The following is a 25,090-nucleotide window of genomic DNA, read 5'->3' as shown; positions in this document are numbered from 1 at the left end:
CCTTCTATAAGCACATACCTATAGCCACCTCTTCAGGTTTTGATAGCAAGCAGCTTTTTAGAAGTTGATGGACTTCTTACAGCAAAAGAAGTGTCTTCACCATGGGCTGTAAGGTCAGGTGAGGTACACCATGTTTCTGCTTCTGCAGCTCTCCTTCCTCTCTCCCATGGGAAAGTACTAATGCAGTTGTTTTTTTGGCAGTCCTGTGAATTACTGAAAGCAGCCACAATGTGGACTACAAAACACCTAACAATACTCTAGTTGCTACCTTCACTGAACAGTCAACACTGAAAAGGAAAGTATCTGATAATCAGGTAAGGCTGAAAACACACCACATAGTTCTTTATCTTTTTATACAGGGAATCTCCCACGGCAGTGAATGGATGATTCACTCAGAGACTCTCCTATATGGGGAAGGTGCTGGTGCCATACAGGATGAGGCCACCCAAAACTCAGGTTAAATGGACATGTTACAAGAAACTCTGAAAGCTTTGAAACATAGATATGCCACGTCAGAAAAATGCTGTTAGCAGCAACATACTGACAAGCTGTGCTCCAAGTGAAAACAAGAGTGATGAAAGCACAGAAGAAAGCTCACAAACATCTGTCCTGTTAATAATCTGACTTGATCTGTAGTCCCACCTCCTACATTCTACCTCCCACGCTTACCCAAGAACTAGACTCAAAACCACTTGCAGAAACACAATGCTACCTGAATTTCTGTAGCCCTGCAGCATAGTTTTAGATAGGTATCTAAATGTCATTTTTACCAAGTTAAATTACAATTCATTATGTTCAAGATGAACACCACTTGAAAGAATTAAATCACTACCAAGGCAGGAGAGATCGTTTTCAGTGAAAAACAAAATATTTGTTAAGGAGCTAATTATCCTATTAATGTAAATAATCTATGCATTTTATTTCAGAAACCAAACTGATTGATCTACAATCATTTAGGTAAGTTAAACTGAGTTTACACACAGTGACGCCTGACAGTCTGCAAAAAGTTAACCACAAAGTGAACCACCTCAAACGTGAAAGACTTCCACATGTATCACTGACCCTGAGTGCTATAGTTTTTAATCACAGAAAATGTACATTAGATTTTACATACACCGTTCATAGTTTGAAATACCAGTTAGGAAGGGGAAACAAGGAATAACCAGTGGACTTGTGACTGCAGAAGTGAGGCAAAGCCAACTGTTATTGTGAATGAAATTAAGAACAGTTCCTAAAGCCACTGGTACAGAAGAGCTAACACCAAAATATTTAGCTTCCCTTACAGTGCTGGTACAAGCTGCACCCATCTGAAGCATTCTTTATCCACAAAGTTTGCACTCCGAGGGAGGAGAAACCTTCCACCTTACCAGACCAGCAGAAAACAGCAAACAAGGTCTCCCATGATTGTCACAGGGAAAATTGGTCTGATTTAGCAGGATTGTGAACCCAAAGCTTCTATAAAACAGCTTTCATGGATTCATGTCCTTACATGGGAGCATTTGCTTCAAAATGACCTCAACATATTTTCTCTCCCCAAACTGCAAAGGAAGAATTTTAAGTGTGCTAAGGGAAGCTAATTTAGATAGGAGGGAAAGGTAAGCCTAAATCATTCAAAATACTGTAACTGGAAAACTACTGACCAAGAAAAAAAAATTCTAATCAGGAAACTCCTACAGGAAATACCTGCAAAGAAAATGTGAGCAGAATTAATCATAGCTACTGGAAGCAAAATAACAATTAGGAGGTTCATCTGATGATGACAGCAATGTTAGTTTATACTGCACAAGGGGTTCCAAACCTGTGGATGACCTTTTTTCCTTCAGACTTTAAAATGAAGATGGTTATAACTTGATTGCTAACATGCTAATGTTAACAAGTTCTTCTCCTGCTTTTTCCTCTCAAAACCTTATTATCATCTACTAAGATATTAACAGTGGATAAAATAGTAAGAGAAATCTATTGATTTTTGAATCTTTTGCTTTTCAAAATAAATTTACTTAGTAGGTAAGCAACCACACTTGTTAAAATATTTAGCTGTACCTTTTGCTGGAAATCGTTAACATTTCCCTTAAGACATGCTGGGCATATAAATCTCAGAATAGAGCTGATACTTAAAACTAATTCTTGAGTTTGCTTGAAGAGGAAGTCATTATTTATTTACTTTCAATAGGAGATCTTTTTTCACAGGGCCCCTACCAAATCTGCTGGTTTCTTTAAAACCAGTGTTCTTTATTTACACAGATTGCTTCAGAAGTACAATATGTTCATACATAGCTAATACATGAGATGGTGAACAGTCCTGCCAGCTACACTATCCCTAAAATTCTCTAACATTCTAGAAAAGGTCAGTAACTTAAAATAGACCTTGGAGTGTACTCATAGCAGTGACTTCATGATGATAAAATTGATCAAGTGAGGGATTTTGCTTACGTTATTCTCTGCTGAAAATTGTCCAGTCCAGCAGGAGATAATCACAGCATGTCCCTGCACTTTTCACCGTGTTCAAGGGGATGTTCTGAAGCATGGTCTATGACATTCTCATCAACCTTTACTTGTCCTGCACAAAATCCAGTTTCAAGCTATAACAATCCTCACCCTCTTTCCTCCAAACACCAAGATTTTAACTTTGCACTGTGGAACAATGAAGGAGAATGAAGCCCAGTTTGACAACAATAAGGGAACACAGAAGGTAACTGCAGGCTCTCTAGTGACATATGCAGAGCTTTATGCAGGCACTGTGAGAGAAACAGAACCAGACAACTGCAATCAATGTTCTCAAAAATTCTAAATTGACAATAGGAATTAGGGAACTGATTCAATAGCTGTATCAAAGTGCATAGACTGAAACTTGCAGGAGGAATGAGAACATTTATATGATTGTTAATTCCTTAAAAATCATGCTGGATTGTACAGCACTGACAGCCATCACGGTCCTAACAAAAGTAGTAATTAGTCTTCAGAAATGTTACCAGAAAAACAGCTCTGCTTTAAATCTACAAAGGACATCATCACCAAGGGAAAGGACAATTTGATTCTTAAAAGTACAATCAAATTAAGTGACTGTGCGAGCTCTGCAGAACTCAAACACCTGTTGGAGCTGTAACAGTAAGAAATGAATACATGAAGCCAGTAATTTAACTGCAACTTGTTCAGTAATTTTTTCAAAGCCACAAATTTCTCCTCTTGAAGTAAAAATCATTGCAAGCCTTATTAAGGGGTAAGCACAAACAGATTCCTATAAAAATCATTAGGAACAAGGAAACCTTATTTGTTCCTCAACAAAGATAACAAACCCACATTTGATACTGGTTTTGCAATGTAAAAAAGATGTAAAAACAGGATATTAATCCATTTTTATTATATTACTACCAGTCATAAAATGCATTTCAAAGATGCTGTACTTGAAATTCTTCAAGTTGCATGCCTCATTTCTTACACTTTGTATCAAATAAAAGCTTCAAAATACTTTTCCCTCTGGATCTGCAAGTGGAAGTCTACATTTCCTGGATTCAAATATAGGATGTCGTTGCTTGAACAAATTACTATGTTGCATCATACCCAGTATTCCCCTTCAAATTAGTAGATGAAGTCATTAGTTGGGAACACAAATACACTCTCCTTAGAGAAAGCTGAAACAGTAACACTGGACTCTTTACAACCACACCTTTTCCACGGAAGTCAGGTCAAATAAGGAAAACACTCCCCCTCACACAACATACACTTGTGTTTGAAACACCTGACTGACAATACCTATGGTTTTATAATTTCTGTTCCCCAGCCAGGACTCAGGTAACTGAGCTCCAATTTAGTCTTAAAGCAGTAAAGCATCTGCGTTCTAAGTAATTTGAATTCTGTGCAATTGAATTGAAACACATTTAAAGAGAAATGCTGAGTTCTGTGAAAGGACTGGCAGCAAGTGGTAATGAAATCTTTTGTATAATACAGCACAATTAAGCACTATGAGATTTCCCTTTAAAATGACTCAACCCAAAAGGAAAAATGTCATCTGGGAAAGAAATTCTGCAGAGAAGTCAATTTGTGGAACAGACAATAAAGAGATAAAAAAGCAAAGAGCTCATTGATTAAGAATCATTCCTTTAATCCCAGTTCCAAGCTTATGTTTTAGGAGTAGCTGTGACCCTTTTCTGTCTTGCTCACTCTGAGGGAAATGAGGCAGTGCACAGTATTCCAGCTGTTTTCAAAATTCAGCATGAAAACATTAATAAACAAATTAAAGGAGGAAATACATACAACTGACCTGGATTGTTCATAGAATTTAAATGGGAGGTGCTGGGCTGCAGCTCCAGAGCTGTGTCCAAAACCTGTAACTTCAGCTGAAGGCTGAACAGGAAGATCCAGATGTGTTGCATAAATACTGAGTATGCAAAGCATGATTTAAACTAACTTGATTGGTAAGGAAGGCAAGGTATTAAGACATCTGGGGAACCTGCCATGGAAGTATTGCTCACAACAAACCCAGAATACACACCCAGGTATTATTTGTTTCTCTCTGAGTAAATTTTGAGATAAGCCTCATCCTGGAGTTGTGTGTTCAGGAACACATCACAATAAGCTTTTCACTGCTTATACAAGTTACAGTACAGTTTCTGCAGACAAAAACCACAAAGCAAAAACTGCTTGTTAATGAATGCTAATCTTACCTGGGACTTTGTCAACAGATGCAAAGACAGAGCGCTGCACTGTCGGGTCACTGCTCCCACGCCGGGACTGGTCGTAGAATCTAAATGGGAGGTGCTGGGCTGCAGCTCCAGAGCTGTGTCCAAAACCCATAACTTCAGTTGAAGGCTGAACAGGAAGATCCAGGAGAGCTATGTTTAATCACAATTGATAGTTTTTGTTACTCAAATACATAAAAGGAAAAAGAGGTGACAAGAAAATTGATAGTTTGCTCAGGACCTAAGACTAAAGCAGATTTAAACATAACTTGCTTTCATTTGCCTTTTAATTATGGCTACAAATGCACTGACAAACAAAAGAGTCAGTGCTTCTGGCAATCTTTTCTACATTGCTGTCCACACCACATTCACACTAGGGAAACCTCAAAATACAGCAGAGAAGAAAAAAACCCCAGGATTACAGGAAGCCCCTTGCACTAAAAAAACCATAGGAGTTACTAACAATAAAAAACCCCTTTTGTTTTTCCCTGCAGAAATAAAGTAGTTCATTAGTTACAACAGAACACTGCAGAAAGCCATTTAAAGAGACAATCAGCTTTAAAATGGAAAATAAATGCCTTTGCATTACAGTCAATCTAAAATTTTTAATATCAAGTGGTAATATCCTCAAACTTGATTTAAATTTTTTTACATGAAGCAAGGCATAAAACTGTGACATATCCACTTTACAAATTCAAAGTTAAATATGAAACTAAATCTATTCCTTGGAAATTCAGCTCTGTTTTAAAGCTTTCTGTGGCCCACCACTCCTCACTGTGCCTCAGCCTGACATGACAGAGTGACTTGCAATGACAGCCAAGTCTTGCCTCCCAGAATCATTGCAGGACAGCCACCCACCTGCTATTCTCTGCATTTTGGTGCGCCGAGCCTGGATGCGGCCTTTGGCCAGGCGCTGCTTGGCGATGATGCAGCGAATGTGATCCGCAAAGATAAACGTGGCCTGCAGGATGGGGAAGGGCTTTGAGTGAGGGCTGGAGGCAGGCTTGTGAATTATTATGTTCAGGGCTCTGCTGTCATCCTCTACTCCGGTCACCTGCATATCCTAAAGAGAAGCAGAGTGCAAATAGTTAAAGAAAAAGTAAGCTTTTCTAAACTACAGATTAAATATTAACATTGAAAGAAAATACTATGAGAATGTTCCATTAAAGCTCTAAGACAGTTTCCATTTTAAAAAACCAGCAATATAAACTAAACCAGATTCTGCAAGTTGTATGACTTGGATTTACTTCTTCAGAAATCAGTATTCATAGAGATTGAGTTAAGTTATTTGAGCACAGTGAATTTACAGGAAATACAAACAGCAATGGTTATGGCAAGAAAGAGACAAATGAGCAAAACTTCCTCAGAGAAGCACAGATCATTTCGAAATTACAACCTGTCATCTTCTCTACCTGTGTCGGAAAATCAGAACTCTGAGTTCATTAATGTGCTACTTGAGTAAAGTGCTTGGAACACAATCCTAACCAGATGTGACTCCAGTGCTCAAATGAGCACAGCCCCACATGTTTTAAGGAAGTTGCCCCATCTGCAATTGTGTCTCTGGTTACCTACCGAAACTTCTTCAGAAAATCAGAATTGTTTTAAAAGGCAGGAAGCAGAAAAAAGACCAAAGAAACAAGGAAGCATGGTACAGAGCTTAAATATATAAGCTAATACTGCTATTACTATTTATCCAACATAAAACGTAGATTTTCAGATCAGAAAAGCTGGCCACCCAAACTACAACTTCCCTTACCTGCAGAAGGCCTGCAAACTTAACTACTCCCCATCCAAGTCTGGCAACATCTGGTTCAACCAAACTCATCTGGTAAATATCCACAGCCAGGAATCTTTGAACTTGACCCCCATCCTTTGTAACGACTGTACAAGCAATCAGATCACTGTTATCTAAAGGAAGGAAGGAAGGAAGAAAAGAAAAAGGTTACATAACACTGAAGTTGAGGATTCTGGGGTGTGGGTATTTTACATAACAGAAAATGTTAACATATAAAAATATAACAAATCTTGACAACACATGGTTAAAGCTTCTGTTCACATTTTTAATAGATATTTCAACTTCCTTATCATAGTTACATGGAAAGGGCAGGAGAGATTTTAACAACAGGGGTTCAGGCATACAAGTTAAATATAAGATGGGTACTATATACACCTTGCTTTCTCTTACCACCTTCATTACCTTTCAGAAAAAAGCTCCCTTCATCTCAGAGGTGAAATTGCAACAGTGCTGATTTCTCTCACTACGTGAAGTCTCAAGAAATCTTGTTAACAACTACAGCCAGATCCAACACACTGCAGGCCATTATTTCTGCCTTGGTATAAACTTTGTCTCCCGACACAAGCTACTTTTCTACAGGTCTGAAACCTATGCTGGCTCTTGGACACACTTAAATTTCAAGATTATTTGGACTCTCCAGGTAAATTGTAGCAGTGTTTTGACAATGTTTGTTAAATGAAGTGACATTTTTTCCTTTATCCATATATTTAATTGACTTATATTAAACAAACATACCCTCTCTTACACCAAAAGCCCCTCCAACAAACCCCAAAATACATTCTCTGCCATTTCCTCACTGCTCTATTCCAGTTCAAACCCATTATTAATGAAAGGAACTAAATCACCCTCTGCACACCAGCTGAAATCTACCAAGCAGCCCTTAAACTGGCATTGCCAACCCCTAGCAGAGCTCTGCTAACTCTACTAAGAGTTGCTTTTTCCTTTGCTTCATACTGATACTTTCATCATATATTTGATGCACACAGGTTTCTTCCTCTTTCTCATCTAGTACAACTTACAGCAAGTAAAATATTGTGAAGGCTATACAAAACAGTAGAACTTATTTACTCATCTAAATATCTAAACAAGCAGTTAACACCACTCTTCATACTAGAAACATTTGCAGGCTAAACTACAAGTGGAAGTGTACAGCTCTTCACAGTGGCAGGTCATATAACCATAGACAACAGCCATAAATTATGGTCAGGAGGTGGGAGAAATTCTTTGGTGCAGGAGGTTACCCAGAGATGTTGGAATTTACACCACCAAAGGTTTTCAAGCTTCAAAAATCAAACCAACTTCTCCACAAAAAACCCCCCACAACACAAGTGAGAGATCCTTTCCAACTAACGTTTCTATGAATCTACCAATTACCCTTTACCAGCAGGATCCATTCAAAATGGGTGGTAGGAAAGAAAGGCATGAAATATGGAACCCTAACACAATTAAGAGGATAATTAATGCTAACCAGTGTGAATCTGCCGTCAGCTTTTGAAATTTGAGAAAACAAGTTTAATCAATAAATGAAATACATACAGGACATGATTCAGTTAATGTGAGGATTGATTGCATTAACCTTCTCACAGCCCTGGAAGGCTCAAGAAATCCATAAAGGATTGGCAAATATTACTGTAAGAACCTGTGGAGGATTTATTCCTGTTTAGAGAAGGAGCGAAGACACTAGGCAGAACTGGATATTTCTTATTTTTGTATGCTATATTTCTTGCCTCTTTTATTCTTTAACCAAATTAATCCATCAACGTAGTGATTTCAGTTGACTTGAATTCCTGGAGCAGTCCTGCTCTTCTCAAGACACTAAGTGCTTGGATTAGGACTCCCTCAAAGAAGAGATGTCAGGCTGATGACTCTTTTGGGAGATTCTCAACTAACAGGCCACAACACCAAATAGAGTTGTGGAGTTCTCAAATACAGGTTTTTGACCAGCATTTACAAAGTTTTTAGTACAACAGTGAGCAGGTTAAAATACTTGCTGTACAAATTCAACTGCCCAAGTACAAAAATGCACTACTTCAGGAACTCAAAGGGCAGAATGCTTTCCAGAACAGAAAGTTTTTATTTTAGACCTGACAACACCTTGAAGAAAAGCATTACTGTAAAAGTCTTTAAAAGAACAGAAAGGAAAGTTACTCATTTACTAGGCAACTGTTACAGGAATCCTTTGAGTCTATACAACTGAATGTAGTCCATTTACATGATTGTTTCTAGTTCACAGCTGCTGAAGAGTCAAACTGTCATCCTTGATGACAAAAACAGAAGAGAAAGTGTGGTTAAACACATTTTCAGTGAACTGATATAAGAATACTTACAGCTATGCTATGAAACAGCTAGAGATACCCAACCACATTCAGATGAAAATATCAAGCCCAGTAAATTTCAGTACTATTCAAATTTGGTCTGATTACAGTGAACCACAGGCTGAATGGCTTCCTGGTGTGACACTGATGCAGAGAACTGAGATTAACAGCAATGGCTAATTTCTCCTCAAGCAAAATGAAGCTTGGAACCAGTTTGGACACTACACCTCCATTACATGGATCCAAGATTTCTGTGAACTTCTCCAAGAAAAACCCAAGTTTTAGGAAATACAGCCAAGGAAGGAGAGTTTACAGACCTCAGCTGCTTGCAGTGCTGAAGATGTAAATTCAGGGAAAATAGTTGCCTGGGTTTATAAAAATATTTGCCTGAAAAGACTCTATTGTAAGAAATCTTTATGAGTCTAACAGCTACTTGATATGGTCTAAATGCACCTGACCTGCCGTGGGGCTTGATCTTTAATGATTTTACAATTTCCAGTCATCCCAATTCCAGAAATTATCTGCAGACGTTAAAAGCTCTTACAGAAAACTTTTAGCCCTTTGTATGCACAGCTGGCAGCCCAAGATAAGCATTAGGCTGGAGATAGTGAATGCAGCACCTCCCACTTCACAGGAAGAACTCTTCCCAACTAAAGGCAGCCCTTCTGGGATGATAGCCTGCTTTACTAACTAAGAAAGCAACCAATCATGAATCCACCTTGTTCCTATGAAGTACATTTAGCTCAAGTTAGAGGATGTGTACCTGGTTATACACCTGTACCACATTTTGGGTTACTCTCTTTGCCACAAATATGACAAATTGTCCTGGACACCTTTTTTTAGCTGACCCTGGGTTTGAGCAGGGCGTTAGACTAGATGATCTACTGAAGTTCCTTACAACCTCAATTATTCCATCATAAAATTTTCTGAAATTTTTTTTAAAAAACGTTGACTGTGATGGCCTTTTAAAACCAGCTCACTCTGTCTGCAAGTCTGCGAAGAAACTTAACTATTATGTCGCTTTTTTTCAGTTTCAGCAAAGAAATAACAGCTTTAAATGTATCCTCATTTACCTCTTGGCCATGGCATTTAAAACATTAAACTAACAGAATCCTGTTACCACCTGAAACCAAGCACTGAGGCTGTTAATTTGAGCTGCCAGTGCTTTCACACAGCCAGCTGCTAAACAAGATTGAAAACACCTCCAGCCTCACAGGCAGTCTAAGTGAGACAGTTATCACAAAATATGCAATTGCTTCAAAACTATTTACAGTCAGAAAAACGCTGCAAAGTAACAGAAGCTGTAATTCTGGTGACAGCCTATCCAGCAGTATGGAATGAACCTTTTGTGGGATTACCAGACTCTCTATTGATACATTCATATATACTGGTGACAACCTTGTAACTACATCTAAAGGTTTGCATTTAACATATGTGCATCAAAATATTGAAAATGCTTCTTTACAAGAAACTTGAATCTCCCTCATCAAGCTCACATAGAACACCATCATTACATTCAGGCAAAAGGAAAAAAAGAGCTATTTTGATACAGTTCTGTGGGATTTTTCCAAATCAAAACAGTAGCTGAAACCATTACTGGATCATGTTAACCTCTACTCCACTCTTGAAAGGATTTGTATAAAACAAGCATAAACACTGAAGGCATCTTAATGTTCCCAAGAATTTTAAAAGTGTGGCATTAATAGAGGTTGAGGAAAATTTATGAAATCAACAACACCTCCAAAGTGATATTTAAAAAAGACACACAAATGTAATTTTTGGGGTCTCGCTTTGCCCACTGCAAAGTCTCCTCCCAAGGTATGGCACCTATGCAATCATGTGCATCCTGAGTGCTTTATGCCAAAACGCTGACATTCTCCTGTCTCTCTTGTTTGGGCAAACACTCAAACTGGAAAATACACTCTTATGCTACAACACACAGCAGAACCTCAACACTGTGCTACTTCAATTCAGGTAGTTTAAGTAAGAATAGCAGTAACAAGCAGTTTAGGAGAAAAAAAAGTCAGTAATTTTTGTATCAGACTATTTAGGAAATTGAGGGGCTACTTACTCAGATCCAGAACATCATCTGCCTTTATCAGATCTCCCTCCCTTGTGAGTGGTAACTGAGTTTCCAGCTCACCTTGCAAGTGCAGTGACAGTGAACGGAGCATAAAGAAAACTCTGATTGCCTTGAGAAATTAAAGAAAAGATTACCAGAATATTTTTACACCAAATACTACATATTTTAACAGAATCTTACAAACATATACTGGCCTTTACAACTCCCCAGTTTGCTGTCCTACAGCAAGTCTTTTTAATACATTTAAAATTGAAATTAAAATTTTAATACCTTTTATATTGAAAAAGTAGAATGTAATTTCCAACTTAGTTAAAAAAAGACATAAAAGAAGCTGAAACATGCCATTTATTTTCAGTGAAGTAGAAGCAGCAGAGCCTTTGTCTCACTGGCACACTTAGATTGTGACTGACAGGGAAACAATTACAGGAGCTGTTTAAGCAAAAACAATCTTGGAATATTTTTATTTAATCATTACTTTAAGACTGATTGTATTTGCAATACTTCTATGCTACAGACACCTACACAACCAACCTTCAGAGACTCTCATATTTTGAACTTAAAACAGTAATAACTTTTCTGGCCAAGTCTAACTAACATGTCTGCAAGTTAAGAGAGACACAGAGGGGATTTCTGCATTTCAATTTGCTGTTCTCACTAAAACTAGCCACATGTAACTTTCTCAGAGCACTTAATTTGTATTCTCAGAAGGTCTTCATCAGGGCAAAGCATTCTGAAAGCTGCAACAGTCCCAAGAAACTTTCAACAGCTGCTCTGTGAAATGAATATGCTAGTTTTGATTTACAAATTCATGGCATATGGTATGCAAAGACCCAAAGTGTCAAAGAACAATCATTTTATTAGCCACATTTTGAAAGGCACCATTTATAATCCTCTTTCCCTACAAGGACTGCCTTTTCAGTACAGCAAATGAAAAATCATTTTTTATTACTTCCGGTGTTCTGCTATTTAAGAGTTTCTTACACAGTAATTCTGTGGTGTACTGTAAATTAACTGCTGCTTTACAGTAACAGCATTGAATTCATGAACAGCTGCAGTGCCCAGAAACTCCCAGATTGCAGGAAGTATTAGGAAAAACAAAGCTGAAGTGCTTTAAGGGAAAACCCTTTACTCCTCTGTTTTTAAAATCAACAGAACAGTGGCTCCTGTGAAGTAGAACTGTGAGTGTTTGGCCAGCTCTCTACTGGCAGTTCTTCCAAGAATTTCTGGGAGAACAGGGATGAAGAGAGGGAAGCCATGTATCAGGTTCTTCCACGAAATGACTCCAAAGCAATGGCTTTGGTACGCAGTGGAAATTTAACAGGGCAATATCATTATGTGGAGCAAAGGGCATCAGGATATCTAACAAAAACATGACAACAATACCATCTAATTCATGAGAACAGAGTCACTTCAGAATGTGAGATGATCACTCCCATTTAGGCAGACTGCATTCTAATGTATTGAGGATTTACTGAAATTATGCAGGATTACTATAAAGCAGTTTTCCTACCAAGTGCTTCAAGAAGAATTCACAGTATTTGGTTTAATATTTGCCAAATTCAACCAAGAACAGGAAAATCTTGCCATTTTTGGTAACCCAACAGTTAAACCCAACAAAGGTTTTGTTTGGGTTTGGTTTGGTTTTTTTTTTAATTTTGAGGGCAACCATCACTCAGCTTTCACTTATCTGCCCCCTCAAACCTCTTCCTCCTAGACTGCATTAATTTTTATCACATTCTTTTCCTATAAAACTGATGACACTCATTTCCAAACATGTAATCACATTTAATGCAGAATAAAGCACAGGAGCAGAAAATAAAATTAGAACTTTAGCCTTTGCAAAAAACATGAAATGAACAAGAATATCAGTTGAAATGGAAACTGCTGTGCTTCCTACAACACTGACAGCCCATAGCTGGTTACCAACGTCAATATATTGTGCCTAACACATTTTATCAGATCTCAACAAAACAATAGAAAAGTTCTGTGGCCTAGAATTTTTTTGGCTGACTTTTGGTTTTTTGGTTAACTTGGAACAGATACGGATTTCTACCAACATTAAAGTATTATGCACTATGATGCTGATTTCCTCATCTGTATACATGGTCTATGTGCAAAGAAACTGCAATTTGCAGGGAAACCTACCACTATCTTATTACATTCCCAAGAAAAAGTGCTCTTAGTACTTCAAAAACTTCTTACAAAGTGAGATTTTTGAGAGCTCCTAAAGTTGTTAAAGAGGAGAAGAGCTGCCACTTACAGGGACTTTCTATAGCAAGAAGTCAGATCCTAACAGTTAAGAACTCATAATATAATCAAAGATCACTTGCTAGTGAAATAAAATTTGGGAACTTTTCTGAATCATGTCAGAGCATGCTCAGAATCAAATCTTTTTCCATTTCAAAGCATCCTTAGAACCTGAGCAGGTTGAGTGGCAGCAGCAATGTCCCAAGGTATACCTGACTCCAGCATTTTGTCCTGCTAGGTCAGCCAGGGCTTGGCAGCCTGGCTGCAAGGAAGCAGCACAGGAAAGAAGGAGATACCAAACCCTGAGTGCAATGTGACTGGAGAAGGAACACCAACAAGGAATCATTCTGGGAATTCTTGCTCATGACAGAGACCTTTTCATCCCAAAGGATCTACAGGAATAATTTTATTGATTTTTTTTTATTTCCACCAATGGAAGTTAAGCTATTCCTTATTTAGCACATGAAAATCCTGGAACAGTCATTTCCCACTAATGTGCATTTCTAAGTATCTTTCTGTTGAACACCTTAGAGAATTTCAGGAAGCATTTCTGCTTTCCAAGAATAATACTTTTCAAAATAATTCACAGTATTCTATCCAACAACTTGCTGTGATAACAAAAAGCTGTGTGACTTACAAGCAAGAAGATTCCTGGAAATATGTTACTGCACAAAATCATTATTTGGGAAGTGCTGTTTTCTAAGTTTCTTTGCATTTAGATAATTATATTATGTAAGTATATTCAAGTACTCTTGAAGGAAAAAAACATATCTCTTAGATTTGACACTGCAAGGCTTCCAGGACACAGCCAGGTAAGGGCCAAGAACTGATTAACCAAGAATGGAAATAAGGATGTTGTCATTCAGGTCAATATCACCTCTACAGATTGTGTCAGTCACAAAAATACATACATGGCTGGTTCTCTCTTCATTCTCAAATTTCTATCACAAATTACCTTGGCAAGATGAACTGTCAAGTAAAATTAAATGTTTTGCCATGTCTAGAAATACGAGTGATCCAAAGCCAGTCAGTCTTCCTCAGAGATTCTTACTACAGGAATATAACTGAGATAGCAGATCACAAAAGAAGCTGACAATATATCAAGTGTCTTCAAAATGTCTTTTTATGTAGCTTTCTGTATGGTCTGACAATTTAAACCCCAGTGCAAGAACATGTTGTGTTGACTACACACAAAAATACAGAGAAAAAGTTTCCCCACTGGGGCAGGTAATTACTGTATGTACTCTACAAAGATATGTCTGCAGCAAGCCTCGATGATTTTATAGATGAAGCTTCCAATCAAGCAGTTTTCAAAGAAAAGTATTTGTATTCCTAGAATTGCTCAATGATTTTGGCATCACTTTGTCATGAGCAGATGTAGGAAAACAGTCTTACTCACTCTTCGTGTTCTTTCTACATCTCCACAAGGCAACCTCTTCACAAAATCAATTCCTGTCAGAGGTGTCCCCGTTGGGGGTAGCAAGATTGAGGCATCCATCATCAAGTATTCTACATTCATAGGTTTCATCTACAGAAATATTTTAGCACTGGTTAGCATACAGAACAATAAGCATTTGCCTCTTGTTTCAAATAGAACTCGTTGCATATTTTAATATTCTGAGAATTTTTAATACCATGTCTTATTTAAGGGCTTACATGCAGTTTTTCATTTACTACATGCAACCTCTCATTGTCCCCAGACACACTGCCAAAGTTTCCATACAAATAAAACACAGGAAAAACTACAGAACAGTACAGAGAAGATATTTCCCAAATACTAAAAACCAAATTCTGCCAGGTTTGCTTTCAAATTTTGACTTAAATTTGTGGTTACTTCAATCACAAGGAAATTTCTCATAACTTTTTCTCTCGAAAAAGAACTTTCTCAAAAGAGAAAACATGCTGAGCTTCAGACAGGTATAGGAAGATTTTCATAATGTTTAGAGAAAAATAATAAATCCAGTGTCCCATTTAGGAGGCTGAAGCAATGTTTGTATACTCAATTTTGTAAGTAATGGAATTTTATTAAACAAAGAGCTGTGAAGTTTCACATAGTTTATGTAAGTATAGACACAACTTCTCCGAGGCAAAAACACCACCCACATTTTGTTATCCTACTCCCAGCAATAAAGACCCCAGTGTGCTCAGCAGCTATCAGCACTTTTTCTTATTCCTGTGCTGTATCTGGGTTTGAGGATTTGCCAGGGTAGAAGGGATCTGACTTACTGTCATACTCCTGTATTCATCTTCAAACATATCCAGAAAGATTTCTTCTCCCTTCCAAAAGAAAGAACATGGACATCCCATGAAGCCTTGCTGTTTGGGGCTCTGTCAGGTTTGGTTCTGTACAGTGTGTCTGTGAAAGGAGGCCAGGGCTGCAGGGCACTGCTGAGCCCTTCAGCAGCTCTGCTGACACATTTAGGAAATTAATGCCTAGGGCTAAAAAAATTAATTTCTTTCATTGTTTACAACACACATGTAAAAGAAAAACGTTTCCAATAAGAGAAAAAAATAGACAAAACTTTAGATCATCATTTCAGATACGATACAAATAAAAAGCAATGTCAAAACCAAACATATTCCACATTAGTGTCAATGATAAACTTGATCTCCAGTACAAACCCTCTGAGTATTCCAACAGCCCTTTGTGACAGAGGTCAGGGTGGTATGGGAAGGGTTGAAAGGAGAGGAATTCTCCAAGCAAACACTTCCTCTTCTCTATCACAAATTTGGAGTTCCCATCTTAAAAAAGGTGCTTCTTTGGTCACCATGTCAAGACTGGGCTATAGACATTCCCCATAGGTAAAGGACCTTTTTCTTACAGCATTCTGCATATTTACCTTATAGAAACGGCGAAGGAGATGAACACTTTCCTCCCTTGCACCCTAGGAAAGAGAAAATGCATTTCAGAGAATACATACACCACTTACTTATTAGTCACATTAAAAACCCACCCAAACACTCATACAGAACAGACTGTCTAATAATTCATGGCCTTAATCCCAGAATTTGATAGAATACAGTTCTTGCACCTATGAAAATGCAGCTTATTTGAGTTTATTATTTATTATTTCAAAAGCACTTTTCTTTACATTATTGAGATGGATAACATACAAGTTTCAGAGAGACAATGAAATAAAAAACTGCTGGAGAAGTTACAAGTTGAAATAGTAGAGATGAGAACAGAGCACAGGTTATGATATTCACAGCACAGAGCTACCAATGCAAAGATGTTCCAGAAGCTCAAATTTCCCATTAAGGCTTATTGCAATCAGAAATAAAACAAATTTATTCAACTATACTCTGAGACTCAGACACCAGTAATGCAGTGACTGGGAATTTCAAAGAAAGCACTCACCTCAAGACAATCAAGGTGAACACTTTTTATGATCCTGCCATTTTTGGAAAACACAAGCTGCTTCAGCAATAGGCAGCCAAGTTCTAAAGTTGCCAAACGAATTTTTCCATCTGTGAAAAGAAAATTCCAACATACAAAATAGTAGCAGTTTAGTTACAGCTCTTGTGATCATCCCACGTTCTTAAATGTTTCTACTCTTCCTGCAATTATCAAACTTGGCTCCTCTCTCCCACCCCCATCAGACAGGGATGAGTGCTGGTGCTGCCTTACTATGCTGATATCTATAAAGAAAAAAAACTGGAGGAGTTATTTACAACAGAAGAAAATTTAAAGCAGAACCATTCAATGAGAAGGCAAAGATTAATACTCTTGAACAGTAAGCCCAAACATTGATAAAGGCAGCAAAACCAATCTGCTGCACAGGTTGAATTACTCTAAAATTACAACAGACATTTCAGATCCCAGACATTTGTGATGGACGAAGCTACAAGGTGAAAGGAAGCTTTTAATATAGCACACTAACAAGGCACAGCTTTCCCTTGAAGAGAGAAAAGGAGATGTTCTACACAGCATGCAGCAAGCTGAATAAAAAAGCCCCCATTTCCATCCTTCCCCAGCACTTCCCTCCCCAGATATGCTTTTATTTAAACAAATACATATCCTCATTTGCACTCCTTCCTGCTGCTGCAGGTACAAACTCTTCGTATATGAACGTGTCTTTGATGCATGACACATCAGCACAAGTTAATATGCTGTAGAGCATTTTTGCAAGTCAAACAAACAGATTTTTATTCTAAAGACATTCAAAAATTTGATAGTGTGGCAGTTTCTGTGGAAAACAAGTTCTACCCATTTAAAGTTTTAAGGGGGCAAGTGCAAGGAGGAGAGGTGTGGCTTGAACAAAAATCATATTTTCATGGAACAGGTCATGGAACACTGTAACCCTGCCTTTTTTTGTGAAATGAGAAAAAACTCCATGCTTTCTGCAGAACAGTTCAGAACTGAAAGTACGATCTGAAATTTTAAAAAGGTATGGGAAAATTTGCTATCCCCTAGAGCTACAGATAAAGGACTGCTATAGTAAAGCATACCATAGTTTTCAAGATTATTTCTCAACTGAAATTATTTCTACAAGCAAAGATGAGACAGATCATATTTTCAGGATGAAATCCATTAAGGGAAAACCCCTCAAAAATCTCAATTTTTGTTTATTCAAAAGTGCAGAAAGTATGAATTAAGACAACAGATCCTTGTATAGTTCTGAGTATCAAAACAACTGCTGAGCACAAATCCAGAGTTTCTGGTTCCTCACCAACCAAGGAAAAGCCAATAGCTGTCTTACACAAACCATATCTACATACTGCTCATCAAAGAGAAAGCTGAACAGTCACTTTCCCCTCAAAGACAAGAGGCTAAGTAGCTTTTTTCCATCTTCAAAAATTTTACCTTGGAAGGAAAAACAAACCCTGGAAAAGCAATACCTGGTTGTGCAGCATAATTCATTATCCTGATGAGCCCCTCTGCAAGGACATGATTATATGAATTTCTCTCTTCAGCATGTTGAGCTGGAAGTTGAATTCTCTCCAACTTGACTGAGTCAAGTCCTTTCATGGGGGTGAAGGAAAAAAAATGCAAATTAGAAAACAAGAGTGTCCAAAGGCAAGCATTTAATAGACCATAGCAGCTTTCTCAGAAGGGAACAATTAGCAATAGGACACTAGGCTTTGACTTTGTATGACAAGGAAAAGGAGGGACAACAAAGACCAAACACATTGATGAGTCCCTGAAAATTCTCAGCCTTAAATGGGGCCTACTGGGTGGCCCCAAAATCCCAAAGTGGTTGGTGAAATGCAAACGATTTTGCTGCTTCTGAAATTCTCAGATTATATGTTTGCATCTAAATCAAATCAAAGTCAAGCCAGACATCTGGAGAGCATAATGGCTAAAGGAGAGAAGACCAAAGTCTGATTTTAAATTCTGCTTTGGTAGTTAAGTAATCTGTTCATATATGTTTAAACTAAATAGGAATTTTATTTTGTAGTAGCCCTATTTAGTATCTTCCCCAACAGAAATAAAAATTTCACTGACTTGTTATATAAGGAAACTAATCCCATTTTTCTTTAACATAGTCCTCTAAAATATCAAAGTTCTTTCTCAAGAAAGGCTGGTTTGCTGGGAGACCTCTTAGAGCAATACACAATTATGGATTGTGGGGATCCTCCTGTCCCATTCTAAAGAACAGCAACAAAGAACCCCATAAATCAGAAGATGACTCTATTGAGGTTTACAGCATCTGCCAATCCTGGCCTTGCAGTTACCTCCAGATAACAGCACTTACCTTTGTTGTGTGACATTGCATATAAAAGACAGAGCACAAAGAGGGCGTAGTAATCATCTTCAGGACAGTCCAGTGCATTATAGACCATATCAAGAAAAGGCCTGTGGAAAGGAGTAATTTAGAAACAGTTAAAAAAAATCTATAGAAAAATGGGTAACTATCTTATTGTACATGTAGTTAATGGAAGAGGCAAATTCACAGTAATGCACATTTTCAGCCATCATAACAAAAGACTTCTGTTACAGAGTTTCTGTTGCAGGGTACTCAGATTACAGCCATGCTTTGTATTTACATACTGACAATAATTCTGAGTTTTAACCAGATTCATTACATAATACTTTCCCAAGAACTGCTTGTTCAAACATTTACTGGGTTGTTTGTAGCCTGTTTAGTAAGCACACAGAATCACTGCAGAGCTTGCTTTAAGTGCATACCTAAGTAAATTTAAGGAGCTGCTATCACTGTTGTATAAAAGAGACTCTTTTAAAACTCATGTGCTAAACAGAATTGAAAAGCTCTTACTATTACAAGTAAGCATTTTTACGAGAAGTTTGGAGGAAACTAGGTTTTTCTAAAGCAACAGTTTTACTGTTCCAACAGTTATAGGAAAGAAATATTAACTAGGAGAGAATATCTGGAGAGAGAAAAAAGCTTTGGATTGCAGATGAGCTTTGTTTACCCGAATTTAAACACTTGTGACCTACGACACATATACAGGAAGTTACCAACAGGGCCAAGTTCATCTTTTCTTTACATGTACATTGGAAAGACAACAAAAGTCAGTGTAATCCAGAAGGCATTTGGCTGAGATTAACCTGATATTAGCACAGGCCCGATGGCAAGGCAGCTTCACTTCTGGTCTTAAGATGGCTTGCATCCAGTCAGTAGTTCAAGTTCAGAGCACATGCAAAAACTAAATATATTTTCACAACTGGCCCAGCTAAACAAATGATTCATCAAGGTAGTGTCACAGTCATCAGGAGATGACAGTGTGGAAAGGGTTTATTCCTAGCTGTTAAACTATATTTTAACAGTCAAAGGAAAATATCCTTACATTATCTAAAGTACATTCAAAAAAAATACATAAAAATAACATCGAAGTCACAGAAGCCAACAAATTTTGCTGTGCTCAGGCCCAGCAGACAAGAAGCAGGCACTACAAACTCCCTGCTGTGGTTCCTGGGGGTCAGAAGGGCTATCAGAGAGCAGAATACAAGACACTTCAATCACCACTCCAGACCTGTGGCGCCCTCCTGGTCACACCAAGTGCTCCCAGGAAAGCCGCGGCGCCCAAAGCACAACAAAGCACGGGAAGTTCCCGGCAGCTCCAGGCAGGTGCCAGCACAGGGCTGTCTCTTACTGAAACCAGCAGTGACCAGGCAGTGGCCAACACCCCAGCCCACGCTGCTCCCTGCTCAGCTCATGTCACAGAAGCACTGGCTGCACAGTCTGTGCATTTCTGAGCCAGGATTCCAGCGCTCGTGTACCAGAGCTGCCACCGGCAGTGGTCTCTCTGTGCCCAAGTTCAACATCGCTCAGAGTGCTTAAGTCAAACTGCCCACATATTGTAGATCTCAAAAGAATGTAACCACTCAAGGAAAAACAACCTAAAGAATTAGCAATGTTGAAAACATGCCAAGAGAGCCTTCATGTTTCCTAAGCATTATCCAAGCTCTACAAGCCTCGAGGCACCCTCAGATGGGGGGCTCTTCATTCCATAAAATGAGCTCAGCTTCAAGGTCTAAAGAACAAAGAGGACCAAGATATTAAAATACTTAAATGCAAGATAACACTTGGTTTGTTTTCAGACCAAAGCAGACAGTAAACAACCTAAGCCCTAAACTATAAAAGTATTATTTAATATAATTTCATTAAAGCCAAAGTTTTACCAGGTCAAAGCTGCTGAGGTATCAGTAGTTGTTCCATTAATACCAATATTACAGAGTATTAAATGACTTCTGTGATGCCTAATGCATTTTCATTGTTTTCCCCTACATACTAATTAGATTCATGAAATTATGAAACTTTAAAAAAAAATCATTACAGAGCAGCAAGAGATACCATTTTCATTGCAGATGCTTCTTCACAGCATCTTATCAGCATTATCTGTCTCAGCCACAATAATCTGAGGCTGAAAAAGCTTCCAAGAATCCCCCTCTCCAATGTTCCTCATTTAGACTAAATACACAACAGACCCAGAAAAACGTATGCCTAAGAAAATAGCAACAGAAGCCACAACATAGCATGAGGATTTGACATGCTTTGGAAAAAAGCTTTGCTGTGCAGCATTTCATAAAACAAAGCTAATTTAAAACATGTCTTTAAGCTTAAATTTTCCAGTAGTGAGGCCTATCAAAATAACACCTAAAATACTTCAGCTTTTTCTTTTGTTTTTCACAGTAGGAAAAGGGCTAAGGGAAATTAAAATCTTGACTTAGCTTTTACAGCTGCAGATTTTTAACTGCCATCTGTGCTGTTTTCCATTTATTTTTCAACAACTATTGGACTCTTTTAAACAAAAAAAAAAAAAAAAAAAACAGTTTTCATAGTAAAGGCTACATGGTTAAGTATTTTCACATGTATTTCTTAACTCTGTAAGTATTTGCTTCCTTTACTGGTCTTTTATGAAGGGCTTGATAGAAGCAGCAGATCAAATGCCATACAAGTGTTCCTCAAATTATTTATTCTTGTGGAGTATGTCCACAACTGAAGGCTGCAACACACTAGGGAGCACTGTCACCACAAGCATTAATGACTATTGCAGGTGTGGAAGCTTCAGTTCCAGTGTGGCATAGAGGTCCCTGCATTTTCCCCTCCCACACGGTGCCTTATGCACAAGGATCAGTGATTCCAACCAGTGTAGGACAGAAACTACACATACTGAAGCAAGTCTCTTGAGAAATGTAGCTGCTGTTTCAAATATTATACTTGGCATAATAAAATACAACATCTTAAGCTATAGCAGCTAATCCACTGACATTTCAAAAAAAAAATCACCTATAAAACAAAGGCCAGAATTGCCCTATACAAGGCATATCCTTATACTTTCAGCTCTGCACATTTTTGATGTTGCTTATTTTTAGAAAAATGCAGAATTCTGTGAGACCACATCTGCAGATCAAGAGAGGCCTGAACTGCAGACATTTGCCAAATGCACTGGCAGCTCACTTCTAAGCATTCTGCACTTTTCAAGACCCGAGCATCCCAGTCATTTTAGTATTCCATCCACTCACTGCCAATTTCTTTCTAAAAGCCATTTGGCACATATTTTAGTCAAATTATCAATAATCTAGAACAGTGTGTTTTAAAGCCAGTTCAAGTCAAGGTTCAATTTCACTTTTACAATGAAATTAAATGTTATCTTTATTAATGAATGTAATCTAAACTACAAAGCTATAATGGAGACAAAATGAAATTCTGGGAATACCAGGCAGCATTTCCCAAGTTTAAAAATAAATTTTAAATCCTATCAAATATGTGCATTTTCCCACTGGACACATTTGCAATTACTTTTGTGTCAGGGACATTTGGTTTCTTAACATTCTATTAACAGGAATGCAAAATCTCTGGTGAGAAGGTGTCTTAGGGGTATTCATTATATCCAAGCTTAAATTTTGAAGTCAGGGTAATTTCTGCTCCCAGAAACACTTATAAACTGTATTTCCAGTAGAAGTTTCCAATAACCCTAAAACATATTAATGGACCCTGGAAACAGTAAAAGGTTACAAGGATTTGCCTATAACTACTGCTACTAAAATTCTGCCAAACTCATCCCTGAACTGAAGAATTTTCCTTGTTTTTTTCCTTATACAAAAATTGACAAATGCAACTATAAATATAATTAATAAAACTTCCACCTTAATTTGGATGTTTAGGAAATTACAGAATGGAAACATCTATATTCTGTTTTTGTTGTGTTAATATTCTGTAACTTGACTTTACCAACTTAATGCATCACAACTTCCTAAAGGAAAGCACAAACTAAAAAGGAACAGGATAATTTCCAAAACCGAGCAGCAGAGAGACTACACCTCACTTTTGTATTGATTCACTCACTTGTGATCCAGAAAAGAACTCTGTAATTTTAACCTGAAGCAGATCTTAACTTGAAATATTCCTTTAAGAAAAGCAAAGGTTTAAGAGGATGGTAGGTAAGGAAACAATTCAGCAACATCTTTTACAGTTCCTTTATACCTGTTCCAGTTTGTCATCTCACTCCCAGAAGCAGCTGCACTCTTTTCTTCATCTGTTGTATTCTGTTCTGTCACAGCAGAGATAGACAGCTCTGACAGCTTACACCTCTCCATGATTACCATCTCTATTTCTAAAAAAACCAAAACATACCACCAAAATTTGATATTTTCAACAAGATTATCACAAGCTCGTCTGTATTTTCTGTTTGGTATTAAAAGGCATCTCATGCATCTACATGTAAGAGGCATAACCATTACTTCAGAAAGGCTAATGAGCAGATGTGGGCAAATTTTCTTCCCAGCAGAGCCAAGAATTTGGCTCACATTTCATTAAGGAATGTAACACTATAAAAAAATGTATACATAAACATAAAATACATAAAGAAAATATACATATCATTTTGGCAAATAAGCCACAGTCAGCTCCCTTCCCACGCAAACCACAGGAAGAAAAGCCATAGAACCTCTTTCTGAAAAAAAGATTTGTGAAAAAGCTGGTGAGACTGGGGCATGGGTGGACACCAAGTTTCACTGAAGGTGTAACAGGCCTCTACAGCTGCAGCAAACAGAACACCTGGTCCCTAGTGCTTCTCACCTACTGAGTTTCAGAAGAACAAACATCTTGCCTCCCCTTAGGAATTTGGACCAAGATTACAACTAAATGCACCAGCTTAAAACAGTAGATTATTTCAGATTTTTGTCAAATCATGGTGGAAAATACACCATCAGTTATTTGACACCATTTAAGGAAAGCCTTCTCAAAAAGACTTGACTTAAATCTGAACTCAGTAATGTTTGGACAGGACTGTCAAAGCATAACACCCTTTCTTCAACTGCTTGCAGGCAATCCTGCCACATTTTTCTCAATTTATGTTTAATGTAAGTACTAGGACTTTTATCCTTCTAAAAGTTAGTAACCATAAAATAAACAGTTATAATATGCTGTAAGACCACTCATCCTATAAAAGCAGTTCTTAGGTTTGTGCTACATCAAAAATGCAGAAAAAGTCCAAGTAAAAAGAAATCTAAGAAAAGATATTTTCAATTTTGAACTATTTAATATCATCTTCCAATATGTACTGTCACTTCTAGCACACCTGTTAAATTTTATCATTGAAACACATAAAATACTGCTGATTATCTTGCAAAGGTGAAGTGGCTACAGCTCTCCCTTACCACAAAAGGACAAGTTACAAAGCTGTCAGGCTTGCTTATCAAGTGCCCACAGCCATGAGCACTGAGGTGCAAGGCATGCATTGTGATAAGGGCCAAGGCCTAGAGGCAGATATGAACACACTTTCATAGCTTTTAATGAGATTAGAAGATGTTCTCACAGCTTAATTTAACAGGAGAAAAAAAATCCAGCCAAAGCCTTAAACAAATGTCATAGTCCTGTGCTTACCTAGTGCAGCAAGAGAACAAGTCATGTAACTAATCACAACCAGGTCCATCAGGAAACAAAAGTACCTAAATTGTAAGCACCCTTTTCTTGCTGGAATACTCACCTTCATTTTCAGTGCTTGCTCTTACACCCTTTGAACTTGCTTCTGTACCTTTACTTTTATCAAGGTCATCTTGGTTATCTTCAGATCCTCTCTCCTCTTCATCTTCTTCACCAACATTTTTATAGTTGGGTCTTTTCTGCATCCTCTTCTTCCCTTTCTGTTTGTTAATTTCAAGAGACCTCTCAAGTGTTTCTGTGGGTTTTATGAAACATCTGATACTTGACTTTGCCTGTAAATTTGAAGAGTGTACACTGAGTTACAGAACAGCATTTTAAGCTGTAATTGATAAAGAAACTTCAATTCATATAAAATGTAAATCAGCACACTATCCACAAATCTCAAATCCATTTTAAAATACAAAAACATAAATACCAAATCATCAGTAGCACAACTATCCCCAAAGTAACATGGCCCAAAAATCTATCATTAAAAAGTAGATCTTCTTGAGACAAGACAATGCAGAACTACCTATTTCATCACCACCAGTTTTAAATTGAAGGTGTGAGACATATTACACGTAAAATTCAGATACCTTCTGTAAAAAGGATAAAGGCAGCAAAATCCTACATGTGTGTTGACA

At 37.7% G+C, this 25,090-nt stretch overlaps 1 protein-coding gene across 7 annotated transcripts in view; it reads right to left on the bottom strand.

The window, feature by feature from the left end:
- CLEC16A (C-type lectin domain containing 16A) overlaps positions 1–25,090 on the bottom strand; it is a 59,399-nt gene that overhangs the window by 14,386 nt on the left and 19,923 nt on the right. For 6 of the 7 annotated variants that reach the window (XR_007778799.1, XM_050979967.1, XM_009091936.4 and 3 more), the window contains exons 10-21: positions 24,511–24,739; positions 23,007–23,136; positions 18,813–18,913; positions 17,956–18,078; positions 16,475–16,584; positions 15,957–16,001; positions 15,343–15,393; positions 14,516–14,644; positions 10,858–10,978; positions 6,433–6,584; positions 5,535–5,739; positions 4,662–4,829 (exon numbers count right to left, since the gene is read on the bottom strand). Coding sequence is in view for 6 of the 7 variants with exons in the window: in XM_050979967.1 (XP_050835924.1) it covers positions 4,662–4,829; positions 5,535–5,739; positions 6,433–6,584; positions 10,858–10,978; positions 14,516–14,644; positions 15,343–15,393; positions 15,957–16,001; positions 16,475–16,584; positions 17,956–18,078; positions 18,813–18,913; positions 23,007–23,136; positions 24,511–24,739 (1,564 nt within the window). In the remaining variant the exon portion in view is untranslated. Of the gene's footprint in view, positions 1–4,661; positions 4,830–5,534; positions 5,740–6,432; positions 6,585–10,857; positions 10,979–14,515; positions 14,645–15,342; positions 15,394–15,956; positions 16,002–16,474; positions 16,585–17,955; positions 18,079–18,812; positions 18,914–23,006; positions 23,137–24,510; positions 24,740–25,090 lie in introns of those variants that run through there. The other variant, XM_050979966.1, reaches the window with a different exon arrangement.

The sequence above is a fragment of the Serinus canaria genome, chromosome 14 (genome assembly GCF_022539315.1).
Source record: "Serinus canaria isolate serCan28SL12 chromosome 14, serCan2020, whole genome shotgun sequence".
In the NCBI taxonomy this organism is placed as follows: domain Eukaryota; kingdom Metazoa; phylum Chordata; class Aves; order Passeriformes; family Fringillidae; genus Serinus; species Serinus canaria.
The sequence above is the reverse complement of the archived record's forward strand: the minus strand, read 5'-3'. Positions and strand labels throughout refer to the sequence as shown.